This window comes from Polyodon spathula, chromosome 40 (genome assembly GCF_017654505.1).
Source record: "Polyodon spathula isolate WHYD16114869_AA chromosome 40, ASM1765450v1, whole genome shotgun sequence".
Classification (NCBI taxonomy): Eukaryota; Metazoa; Chordata; class Actinopteri; order Acipenseriformes; family Polyodontidae; genus Polyodon; species Polyodon spathula.
Genome location: NC_054573.1, coordinates 2,903,711 through 2,916,210, shown reverse-complemented (window position 1 = coordinate 2,916,210; position 12,500 = coordinate 2,903,711). Strand labels below are relative to the sequence as shown.

General features: G+C 46.5%; 2 protein-coding genes across 2 annotated transcripts; one reads left to right on the top strand and one right to left on the bottom strand.

Moving 5' to 3' along the window:
* Positions 1-1,903: 1,903 nt before the first annotated feature.
* On the bottom strand, positions 1,904-4,069 carry h3f3c (H3 histone, family 3C). The gene is made up of 4 exons (XM_041236324.1): positions 3,956-4,069; positions 2,861-3,021; positions 2,371-2,524; positions 1,904-2,162 (listed from the first exon to the last, which is right to left on the bottom strand). Exons 2-4 carry the CDS (start codon positions 2,986-2,988, stop codon positions 2,034-2,036), a joined length of 411 nt encoding a protein of 136 aa, XP_041092258.1. The 5' UTR covers positions 2,989-3,021; positions 3,956-4,069; the 3' UTR covers positions 1,904-2,033.
* A 338-nt stretch (positions 4,070-4,407) lies between these two features.
* Positions 4,408-9,364, top strand: dmac2 (distal membrane arm assembly component 2). The gene is made up of 6 exons (XM_041236321.1): positions 4,408-4,682; positions 6,458-6,654; positions 7,373-7,453; positions 8,030-8,169; positions 8,599-8,761; positions 9,083-9,364. The coding sequence occupies exons 1-6, from the start codon at positions 4,665-4,667 to the stop codon at positions 9,258-9,260; spliced, it is 777 nt and encodes a 258-aa protein (XP_041092255.1). The 5' UTR covers positions 4,408-4,664; the 3' UTR covers positions 9,261-9,364.
* The last annotated feature ends 3,136 nt before the right edge of the window (positions 9,365-12,500 follow it).

The window sequence follows — 12,500 nt, the reverse complement described above, 5'->3', positions numbered from 1 at the left end:
AGCTCGACATTCCTGCAAACTGTTGCCAAGGAAATCCATCACCGACCCATAGCAGTTTCAGGAATAAATATATCAAATATACTTCTCCTAAAAGCCTATTCATGAAACTACAGCTCTGACTAAAAGTTTATCATCACCTACACTTAGAATGAACTCGTTTTGCTTTGTAAAGTTCAATGAAAGCTGCTGAATCATGTCATGTTAACATATCGAATTGCACGCCCCGCTTCGTAGTTTTCCAGATGCTTCACGAAAAACGTGACATTTCGAAATCTAACATGAAATACTGCTGGACTGCTGTTATGGTTTCCGGCAGACTGTTTTTTTGGCGATATCATTTTGTAGTTTCTTTGATTGAAATTATGTTTCTATGTTTTTTTTTTTATGACTCAGTCCTAAAATTGTAGGAGATGTAAATCTTTTTGCCAGGGCTGTAGATGTTTTATTTGACTCTGCTGTAGATGTGTCACCATCGCAACCTTCCCTATCTCATGCACTGCTGGTGTATTCCCACTCTTACTGACACCGCTGCTGTGTGCAACGAACACAAAGAAAACCTGGCTTCAGTCACGGCCCCCGAGTTACAGCTCCTCATGAGCAGAGCTCCAAACACTGGCTGCACTGACACTTCGGTAAAACAAAATTAAAATTAAAAAAAATCCCATTTAAAATATTTTATTGATTTTTGTATTTATGAAGAAAAAAATAGAAAGAAAAAATAGCAAAACACCATAAAAATAATATACTTAATAATAATAATAATAATAATAATAATAATAATAATAATAGTAATAATAATAGGTATTGAACAGGGCTCTAGGTTTCGCAGTTCAGACAGGGCTGCACACAGACAGGCTCCCTTAGCACTGCAAGTCCAGCCTCTCTGAGAATCAGCCGGCCGGGTGGAGCAGCCGTCAACAGGGCTGCAAACAAGCAAGGGGCTCTGTCTGTGTCTGTGTGCGTCCGTCTGTGTGTGACTGTGTCTGCATGCATCTATGACCGTGTGTGTGACTGTGTCTGCGTGCGTCTGTGACTGCGTGCGTCTGTCTGTGTGTGTGTGTGTGTGTGTGTGTGTGTGTGACTGTGTCTGCGTGCGTCTGTCTGTGTGTGTGTGTGTATGACTGTGTCTGCATGCGTCTATGACCGTGTGTGTGACTGTGTCTGCGTGCGTCTGTGACTGCGTGCGTCTGTCTGTGTGTGTGTGTGTGTGCGTGCATCTGTGTGTGACTGTGTCTGCATGCGTCTGTGACTGCGTGCGTCTGTCTGTGTGTGTGTGTGTGTGTGACTGTGTCAGGAAACCTAACTAATTCAATGACAAGAATGTCCACTAGAAGTCTCTCAGTGTCTTCAACAGAAACACCAAAGGAAGCTTCCTGAATTCAACGGCAAACGGAAACTTCTAGTGGAAACAACGTGGACTATTTTAAATCAGGGGAAGTCAGGCTGATGAAAAAGCTGGTGTTTCTCACTCTGCAAAACTACAGCAAGAAGACTCTGACCTTAAAAGTTAAAAACCAAAATTACCCAACAGCTGTGTATTAGCTGAAGCAAGGTGAGGGGGCTGACAGCACACATACCCACACAGAGAAACTAGACCAGGATTTAAAAAGCACCATCGATTTTGAAAACTGACCGTGGCCACCCCCTCCCCTCCCCTCCCCTCCCCTCCCCACCAGCAACAAAGCTGGCGCATGCACCCACAAACAGTAAAGGCACCCTAAAAAAAAAAAAAAAACAACAAATAAAATAGAAACTCTCACACAGGACTAACTTCTAAAGACAAGGGCAAAAGTCAAAGCCACAGCAACTTCTCACCACGATGATCAAGCAACTAGAAACACACAGGCAGGCAGGGAGGAGAGAGGAGGCAAGAAATCAATAACAACAACAACAACAATCTCTCTAAATGGAAAACATTATTATTCATAAAAAGATATATATAATTTTTTCTCTTTTGCTATTATTGTTGTCTTCGTTAGCTTCATTTTGTTTCCCTGCTGGTAGCCGTGTTCTAGGCGTGTTCTAGGCGTGTTCTAGGCGCGTTCCCCGCGGATGCGGCGGGCCAGCTGGATGTCTTTGGGCATGATGGTGACTCTCTTGGCGTGGATGGCACACAGGTTGGTGTCCTCAAAGAGCCCAACCAGGTAAGCCTCGCTGGCCTCCTGCAGAGACAAGAGAGACAGGCTACAGCACAGGCCTGAGAACCACAAGACAGGCTACAGCACAGGCCTGAGAACCACAAGACAGGCTACAGCACAGGACTGTAAACCACAAGACAGGCTACAGCACAGGACTGAGTTTCCACCAAGGGCAAACGTTTCCACTAGAAGTCGTCTCCATCTCCTCCTCCTCCTCCTCCTCCTCTCTCACCTGCAGGGCTCCGATGGCAGCGCTCTGGAAGCGCAGGTCGGTCTTGAAGTCCTGGGCGATCTCTCTCACCAGACGCTGGAAGGGCAGCTTGCGGATCAGCAGCTCTGTGGACTTCTGGTACCGGCGGATCTCACGCAGGGCCACGGTACCGGGCCTGGGGAGGGGTGAGGGGAGTGAGCAACAATTCACAGCCTAACACTGGAGTGGGACAGAGAGGTAGAATTCTCTGAACTCATTTATAAACACTGGACCCTTTCACATCCTGTTACTGTGTTCAGGAAACTGCAGTTACTTCTCACCATGTCTCTTAAAACAGCAACACATTAAATGAGAACAGAGAAAGTGCAGAGATGTGAGTTTAATTCTCACCGCTGAAAACAACGAAAGAGCGTCCGGGCGTTACTCCAGACTGAGGGGGGTTCGCTCCTGAAAACAGGCTTTTGGAAATGACACTGTATATTTTGAGGGGGGGGGGGTTTCTTCGGCTCACCTGTAGCGATGCGGTTTCTTCACGCCGCCGGTGGAGGGCGCGCTCTTGCGGGCTGCCTTGGTGGCGAGCTGCTTGCGGGGCGCCTTCCCCCCGGTGGATTTGCGGGCTGTCTGCTTGGTACGAGCCATTCTGCTGCTGCGGGTTCAAGGTGCTGGTTCGAGCTGCAACACAATAATCAAACCGTACAATTAAACAAACCAGCGCCGCCGACTATTTCACTGTACAAATACAATAATAATAACAACAACGGTGTATGTATTTCGATGTTTACTGTCCTTAAAATATTTTGTTTGTTTACATTACTTGCTTATTTTTTAATATCATTTATAACTGCTTTAAGTTTTTTTTAATTAAGTTTAAAATACTAAAAAATTCAACTTTACATTTAAAATAGGATAAAACTACATATCCCAGAAGGCTTTGCGGTGCCCACAAGATTAAAGTTCACAGCGACGAAGCCCGCAGCCAATCGCCGTCGTCCTACCGCGGCGAGGGCGAGGCTCTGGCGTTTCTGTAATCTGTGAAACTGTCAATCAAACGAAGGCAAGATAACAACGCCGACAACCCGGACAGCCAATCCCGCTCCGGCAGAGAATTTATTTCTAACCAATCAGCGCCGGCTGTGCTTGTTTTTTTTTTTTTGCCTCGCAAACTCGCTGGTCCCGCCTCCCGCCGTGCGCAGGACCATGGCCGCTGTTTGAAACGCAGCCGGGGCGAGATCTCACAGGAGAGATCGGCGCCCAAGAGTCGGGTTCAAACTTCAACAAAAAGCACGAAAACCACCGCAGCTACGCAAAAAACAACCGCACGGTGTGAAAATAGACACCTTAAGGAACCTACAAAGTCAGTCCAAGCCCGGTTCGGCCCGGGAATCTCCGTGTTTTTTCGAACCACAAAACACCTCGGTGACGGTTTTCGGTCGTTTTTTCTGCTCAGAAGCACAAAGGCTGTTTTCTTTCTCTGCTGGTCGTGTTTCTTCCTTCTCCCCCACACAGAAATATATCCATAAAACCCCGAAATTTAACAAATCTCAAACTTTTAAAAATGTGTTGAAAAGTACCCGAGGCGGTAAAAACGGCGTTCGCCTGCTCTTACCTGAGAGAAAGGGCGCTTATTTGTGTTTAAACGCGCTGTTTTGTGTCTCGCCGCCTCGGTATTTAATGTCTCACACAATGAAACTGGAGCGTCCGGCGGGAAAATGGCCGCGGCAGCGAAACGCCGCCCACAATACTCCTCTCCGCCGCGACCATTTTGTGCCGCTTTCATATCGGCGAATGTTTATTTTGAAGTAAATCTCAAAAGACAATATAACAAATACGGCGTATATGTAAATATACACGTTTATTAAAAAGAAAGTGTCGAGAGAAAAAAAAAAAACATGTTCTCTGCGCTTTGATGACTTTTCGTTCTACACAGTCGAAGCGTTTTTTATCCTAAACGTCCTGAAATTAAAATGGATTTTAATTATTATTATTATCATTTAAACCTTTTGGTACACCCCCCCCCCCCCCCCCCCCCCCCAAAAAAAAAAGCAAAAAAAAATTTTTTTTTTTAAATGTTGTACATAAGTTTTTTTATTATTATTCTTATTATTATTGTCAATAGATGACATTCAAAACAACACTCAAAGAACAACTTTCAACATGGACATTCTCTCAGTAACTGGACTGTATTTGTTTTTTTGTTTTGTTTTTTAATTAATGCGGGTTCGTTTCCGCTTCGGGAATCGCTGTGACGGCGACGGTTTTGTCTGCAACTGCGATCCGTAGGAAGGTCTGCGGGTCACGTGATAGAGGCAGACACCATGGCAGCTCCCATGATGGTAGGTAACCCGCACGGTTTATTTCATATTATTAAACTACAGAAACCTTAAACACTATGGTTTGTATATAACTGCGTGGGAGGAAACATTGCGGATTGAACGGGGACCGTGTCATTATATTAGCGCCTCTCGCTTTTCTGTGCCGCTGCTGGTAAACAGTGTCTGCTGAGGTCACACGGTCTGATAGACTATTGGAGATAGACCCTCACATATAGGGAACATACATAGGGTTTCTAACCCTGATCAAACTCCTGGCTCCTGATCATTGCAATATTAATAATAATAGACTTCATTGAGGGGAGTTCTGAACCCCAGGACTGGGTGCAGCAGCAGCAGCAGGGCTAGTGTGAGTTTCTAACCCTGCTCAAACTCCTGCCTCCTGATCATTGCAATATTAATAATAATAGACTTCATTGAGGGGAGCTCTGAACCCCAGGACTGGGTGCAGCAGCAGCAGGGCTAGTGTGAGTTTCTAACCCTGCTCAAACTCCTGCCTCCTGATCATTGCAATATTAATAATAAATAGGCTTCATTGAGGGGAGCTCTGAACCCCAGGACTGGGTGCAGCAGCAGCAGGGCTAGTGTGAGTTTCTAACCCTGCTCAAACTCCTGCCTCCTGATCATTGCAATATTAATAATAATAGACTTCATTGAGGGGAGCTCTGAACCCCAGGACTGGGAGCAGCAGCAGGGCTAGTGTGAGTTTCTAACCCTGCTCAAACTCCTGCCTCCTGATCATTGCAATATTAATAATAATAGACTTCATTGAGGGGAGTTCTGAACCCCAGGACTGGGTGCAGCAGCAGCAGGGCTAGTGTGAGTTTCTAACCCTGCTCAAACTCCTGGCTCCTGATCATTGCAATATTAATAATAATAGACTTCATTGAGGGGAGCTCTGAACCCCAGGACTGGGCATGCAGCAGCAGCAGGGCTAGTGTGAGTTTCTAACCCTGCTCAAACTCCTGCCTCCTGATCATTGCAATATTAATAATAATAGACTTCATTGAGGGGAGTTCTGAACCCCAGGACTGGGTGCAGCAGCAGCAGGGCTAGTGTGAGTTTCTAACCCTGCTCAAACTCCTGGCTCCTGATCATTGCAATATTAATAATAATAGACTTCATTGAGGGGAGCTCTGAACCCCAGGACTGGGGCAGCAGCAGCAGGGCTAGTGTGAGTTTCTAACCCTGCTCAAACTCCTGGCTCCTGATCATTTCAATATTAATAATACTAGACTTCATTGAGGGGAGCTCTGAACCCCAGGACTGGGTGCAGCAGCAGCAGGGCTAGTGTGAGTTTCTAACCCTGCTCAAACTCCTGGCTCCTGATCATTTCAATATTAATAATAATAGACTTCATTGAGGGGAGCTCTGAACCCCAGGACTGGGTGCAGCAGCAGCAGCAGGGCTAGTGTGAGTTTCTAACCCTGCTCAAACTCCTGCCTCCTGATCATTGCAATATTAATAATACTAGACTTCATTGAGGGGAGCTCTGAACCCCAGGACTGGGTGCAGCAGCAGCAGGGCTAGTGTGAGTTTCTAACCCTGCTCAAACTTCTGGCTCCTGATCATTGCAATATTAATAATAATAGACTTCATTGAGGGGAGCTCTGAACCCCAGGACTGGGTGCAGCAGCAGCAGGGCTAGTGTGAGTTTCTAACCCTGCTCAAACTCCTGGCTCCTGATCATTGCAATATTAATAATACTGGACTTCATTGAGGGGCTCTGAACCCCAGGGCGTGTGTGAGTTTCTAACCCAGTCTTGTCTCTGTTCCAGGCCCGTTTTGGGGGGCGTGTCTGTTTGTGGTTGAGTGTTCCGTACAGGCTCTGCAGCTCCTCCCCTCGCGCAGCCCCGCCCCGCCCCCCTGTCAGGACCAGGCTCCTCCTCTTCCTGTACCACCGATTTTACGATGTCGAGAATCTGGTGACCTGGAGCGCCGCACTCAAGATGTGGAACCTGCGTCGTAAGAATGCGTACGTACATCCGGAAATGAAAACCCCCACAGCTACTCCACTCACTCTCACTATTGTAAAAGCTTATCGGTTCAAAAGAATCACAAAGCAGCCCTGTTAGTGTTAGTAAAGTATAGCTTGCCAGGCTGTGTGGTCCAGTGGTTAAAGAAACAGGCTTGTAACCAGCAGGTATCCAGTTCAAATCCCAGCTCAGCCACTGACTCACTGTGTGTGACCCTGAGCGAGTCACTTCACCTCCTTGTGCTGCGTCTTTGGGGTGAGACGTTGTTGTAAGTGACTCTGCAGCTGATGCACAGCTCACACACCCTAGGCTCATATCTTGTAAAGCGTTTGTGATGGTGGTCCACTATGAAAGGCGCTAAATAAATATTATTATTATTATTAATAATAATAATAATAATAGTAATAATAATAATAATAATAATAAACTCACAAAATGAATGTAAAACCTGCCCTCTCGTTGGGACTGCTCGCAGTGCTCGCCTCGTTGTGATTGCTCGCAGTGCTCGCCTTGTTGGGACTGCTCGCAGTGCGAGTCTCGTTGGGACTGCTCGCAGTGCGAGTCTCGTTGGGACTGCTCGCAGTGCGAGTCTCGTTGGGACTGCTCGCAGTGCGAATCTCGTTGGGACTGCTCGCAGTGCGAGTCTCGTTGGGACTGCTCGCAGTGCGAGTCTCGTTGGGACTGCTCGCAGTGTTTATTGACTCCTGTGTCCTGCAGGTATTATGGCTACACTCAGCAGATGTATGGGGACGGAGTGGCTGCTGCATACTACATACTGAGCCTGAGAGGAGGGGTCCGGTAGGTCTCCAATCCCACTGCTCCCAGTCCCCCCCCCCCCCACTGAGGGTCCCAGTGATGAACCACTACTTCCTGTGACCCACACCCCAAGGTGACTCCCATCCTTCCACTGCTTTTAGTCCCCTCCCACTTCTCCCAACCCTGGTTGTATTGTACAGTGCTGTGCTGTATTGTATTGTACCGTGCTGTGCTTGTCTGTGCTGTATTGTATTATATTGTATTGTACTGTGCTGTATTGTACAGTGCTGTGCTGTATTGTATTATATTGTACAGTGCTGTGCTGTATTGTATTATATTGTACAGTGCTGTGCTGTATTGTACAGTGCTGTGCTGTATTGTACAGTGCTGTGCTGTATTGTACAGTGCTGTGCTGTGCTGTATTGTACCGTGCTGTGCTTGTCTGTGCTGTATTGAATTGTATTATATTGTATTGTGCTGTGCTGTATTGTACTGTGCTGTATTGTACAGTGCTGTGCTGTATTGTATTGTATTATATTGTACAGTGCTGTGCTGTATTGTATTGTACAGTGCTGTGCTGTGCTGTAGCCTCTGTGTTTTGTGTTGCTGTATCCTCAGGTTCTCCGGTCAGTCTGATTGGATCAGACCCAATTCCCGCGGGAGATTCAGCTGGGATTTCATGGAATTCCGAGACGTTCCGATTGAGGAGGTGGACGTCAGTGGAACGGAGATCAACTACCGGGGTCTGGACAATCTGGGTGAGAAACAGAGGGGGGTGGGGCCTGAGAGTCAGTACAGGGGGGATCCAGGGATGGGAATGAGACTCCCATTGCACAGCACTGTCACCCAGTCCAGGTTTTACTACCAGCTTGATCAGCCCCCAGTGTGCCTAGGTAACAAGCTCAGGTGTGTCTTATTATTAAACTCCTAGTGAAACCTGGAGTGGATCACACTATCTGATATGAGAGTCTTATTGCCATCACTGTACCTCTCTTCTCTTCCCCCTCTCTCTCTCTCTCTGTCCCTTCTCCTTGGTGCCTGTATCACACTGTATTGTAACACTCTCTCCTCTCTGTCCTCAGCCCCCCTCTCCTCTCTCCGCTCTCTCTCTCCCTCTCTCTCTCTGTCCCTTCTCCTTGGTGCCTGTATCACACTGTATTGTAACAGGGTCTCCTCTCTGTCCTCAGCCCCCCTCTCCTCTCTCCGCTCTCTCTCCCTCTCTCGCTGCCCCCATGTTGATGACTGGTTTCTGGCTCGGCTGCACATATTCAGCCAGTCCCTGGAGGAGCTGTCTGTGACGGACTGCCCTCTAGTGACCGAGAGGGGACTTGCAACTCTGCACCACCTGCAGTGAGTATCACATCTCCCCTCAGTGAAGTCTGTTGGTGTTATTATTATTATTATTATTATTATTATTTATTATTAATGTTATTAATATTGAAATGAGCAGGGTTAGAAACTCACACTATCCCTGATGCTGCTGCTGCACCCAGTCCTGGGGTTCAGAGCGCCCCTCAAAGAAGTCTATTATTATTATTAATATTGCAATGATCAGGAGCCAGGAGAGTTAGAAGCTATCACTATATTAGATCATCGATTGTGTAAATGTTTAATGAGAAAGGATTGTAATCTCTATAATGTTTCTCTCCCGTCGCGCTCGCTCTCTCTCAGGGGGCTTCGTCGGCTCTCTATCTCCTCTCTCCCTCGCCTCTCGAACCCAGGGCTGGTCCGGATCCTGCTGGAGGAGGCTCTGCCAGGCTGTGAGATCACAGGAGCAGAGTATCACGAGGGGTTGATCAGCGAGGGGGTGGGGGAGGTAGAGGGGCCCCCGCAACTACTGCCCAGGTGACACAAATGATTCAGACGTAACTACATACAAACGGGAAAAAAGTAATTGTAACTTATTTATAAAGGCTTGAAATGTACAATAAACTCAATATTTACATTTATAAATAAAACTCTGTGTGCGTGTATGTGTGTTTGTTTTTAATGCTATAGATTGAAGTCCATTGGTTTTAAAAACTGCCCTACAGCTGCAGTTCCAGTTCTCACCGCTAGGTGTCTCTAAACATCGCATAATTAAAAGATCGCGGGGCCGGTTGAACTAATCAAAAAACTGGATCGGACCCGGGATCGCTGGAGCCGGGTCGTGAGAAGGTGTTTACAAAGCGGATCTGGATCACGTCTTTTGAACTGGTTTCAGTGCAAAGTTGAAATCACGCTGAATACTTGCAGAACAAAACAGAAACGCACTTGCTAATGCAAAACTGAGTGAGGGCGCTTCACCTGTGCATTGTGCAACTGCGCCACAATCCTGCTAATCTTGCAATGCACAGCTCGCAGTACCGAAACCACAGCTGTGTTTAAATAGACATTAACGAAAAGGGGGATTCTAAAATTATCCATTTACAAACACTAGTTAAAAAAGTTTCAGTGTTCAGATTGTTTTTTTTAAACCCTCCTGTTAGGTTTCGGGTCTGTTTGACCAGACTCTAGTTTCCAATTAGCTTAAATGCTATTTTTCTTTTCAGTTTCTGTATAATATTTTATGGGGTCGTGAACTTATACACAGAAAACAGAACCTTTGAGATGGTGACTGTGACCCGTGGCGTTGATCTATGTAGATTTGTGTGCAGGAATAAAACAAACTTATTTGTTATTTTATTATGATTATATTTGTATTATTATCTCTGGAAATGGCTGCACCTGTCTGGAGATATTTATAAAAACAAACAATATATATCTACAAGGCCGAGCATAATTTTCTCTGTCAGCGTTGCAACAGCATCTCCCTGGTAAAGACATTGCAAAATGAGGAGCTCCCAGGCTGGCAGTCAAGAAGTTTTATCACAGCTCCTGGGCTAAAAGAGCAGAAAAGGGTAAAACCTTGCAAATAAAAACAGTGTTAAGGCTGTTTAAATTAGTTTGAAATTGCATTGGGTCAATATCACCCAAAACATAACAGATGGACTTAAATTCTGAAGCGTGTGTTAAAAAAAAAGCACATGAAATACAATTTAAATAGAATGCATAGGTCTTTACTTCGCACAGACACTAAAATATGACATAAATAAATATATCTTTTTAACTTCAAATCTTTTGCAGCCTTGACCATTCTGTCAAATTGTCTATTATTTTTTAACCAGGACTGTGCTGTGATTTTTACATATTTTTACCGAGACAAAAACACATCCCTAATCATAACTCCTGGCTTTAAAACGTGTTTCTCTTTCTCTCTCTCTCTCCCTCTATCCCTCCCTCTCTGTCTCTGTCCCTCTCCATCCCTCTCTATTGCCATCCCTCCCTCTCTCTCCCTCTCTCCCCTCCTCTCTCCCTCTCTCTGTCCCTCTCTCCCTCCCTCCCTCCCTCTCTGTCCCTCTCTCCCTCCCTATTTCCATCCCTCCCTCTCTTTCCCTCTCTGTCTCCATCCCTCTCTCTCTATATATATATATACATATATGTAAATATATATATTGTATTTGTACTATTGCTAGCCGTTTAAGACGCAGTTGTTGCTATGAGAACGACGAACTGGTGGGCGTGGCCTCTTCCCGCCCCTGCAGGGAAACCCCTCCTCTCCGGTTTTTTTTTTTTTTTTTTTTTTTTTTTGTTTAATAAAGCGCGCATGTGCGGCGCGCGCACTCCCGCTGCTGGCTCCGGAGAGCGAGAGAGAGCGAGAGAGAGCGCGAGGTGAGCCCCGTTAATAACGCGAACTGCGCGCCTTCACCGACCAGAAACACCGGCGAGACCGGCCGCTGCTACCCGCGCCCGCCCCGCCAGTGAAGCACAGGGGGGCCAGACAGACAGACAGACAGACAGACACGAGAGGCAGACAAACCAACCAGGAGCACGGTAAGAGTGGCGGCGGCCATTGTTTATAAAGCTGTTTCCGCGGTTAAAATCTGCGTGAGAGGCTCTCGCGTGTGCGTGGGTGTGGGTGTGCGTGGGGTGAGATCCCTGCCCTTGTGATTGTGCGAGTCACGGCGGGATTTTTCTTTTTTTTTCTTTTTTTTTTAAACGGGAAGCGCTGTAGGGTCCCGGGGAGAGGGCCGTGTGCGTGTTCCGCCTCCCCGCGCTCGAGTGATGGCGAGGCCGGCAGGGGCGAGCTGCTGCGCGGCTGGAGGCGGTGCGGCGAGCGGGCGTTTGTTCCAGCTGAATGTTTCTATGGGTCGTTTCTGGGAGCGCGGCCGCGGTAGTGTTCCTGCACCCCTTAGATATTACCGATAGGCATTTAAAAAAAAAAAAAAGTTTAAAAAAAAAAAAATTAAAAAAAAAAAAAAAAAAAAAATGCGCGTGTGTGTTTATAAAACCGCTCGGTTCGTCGAGCTCGGTTCGCAGGTCCGTGTTTCATGTCGTGGACCGGGTGGGAGTGGGTGATGGTTTGCACGGTCTCTAGGCCCCGCTTTTGTAAAATACTCCGTTTGGATGATTTGAATCCCTCTTGTCTAACTGACGGCTCCTTTATTATCATCATTATCGTTATTATTATTAATCTGCGAGGTGTCACGGTTGCGTGGATATAGCAGCAGAGCTTGTTAAAGGGGGTTTGCACGCGTTGCTGGCTGGGTGGGTTTGAAAGCGCTTGCACAGTATTAACGAGGCTGCGTGGGTTCATTTTGCGAATCTGTGGTCGAGTTTCGGTTAAAGCCATTAATCCCGTTTAAATTTCTGCGAGCTGTATTTGCGCACACGACCGGGACCAGAGTACAGCTACTAACCGCAATTACAACGGCACGGTCTGCAGAAATTACAAGGGCTGCTGTTTTGTTAAATTACAGTTGCTATAGTAATGTTTGGTCACACTGAAGGCGCAAACTGTACACACGTGTTAATAATACTGTCAAGAAATAACTGAAGAGAACAGGGAATGAGTAAATGCAAAAAGACAAAATGAAACAATCTGTTTAAAAAAAAAAAAAACAGGCTGAACGAAGTCTTTAATCTTGACTTTAAAAAGACTGAAGCAGCATCTCCCTAGAAATGAGCAGCACCTGTCTCAATCAGGGTAATAATTCCCTCCACCCCTCTCTCCCTCCCTCTCTTTCTCATTGCCCCGTCCCCCCCCATCTCAGGTAAAAGATGTCCTATA

What these genes read in the sequence shown, in the direction of transcription:
- dmac2 (XM_041236321.1), top strand. An exon ending in AGCCTGAGAGGAGGGGTCCG is followed by an intron (nt 7,454 to 8,029) that starts GTAGGTCTCCAA and finishes CTGTATCCTCAG; the next exon opens with GTTCTCCGGTCAGTCTGATT. An exon ending in GCAACTCTGCACCACCTGCA is followed by an intron (nt 8,762 to 9,082) that starts GTGAGTATCACA and finishes GCTCTCTCTCAG; the next exon opens with GGGGCTTCGTCGGCTCTCTA.
- h3f3c (XM_041236324.1), bottom strand. Translation starts at nt 2,988, where the DNA reads ATGGCTCGTACCAAGCAGACAGCCCGCAAATCCACCGGGGGGAAGGCG. An exon ending in AAGAAACCGCATCGCTACAG is followed by an intron (nt 2,525 to 2,860) that starts GTGAGCCGAAGA and finishes ACCCCTCCCCAG; the next exon opens with GCCCGGTACCGTGGCCCTGC. An exon ending in CTGCCATCGGAGCCCTGCAG is followed by an intron (nt 2,163 to 2,370) that starts GTGAGAGAGGAG and finishes TTGTCTCTGCAG; the next exon opens with GAGGCCAGCGAGGCTTACCT.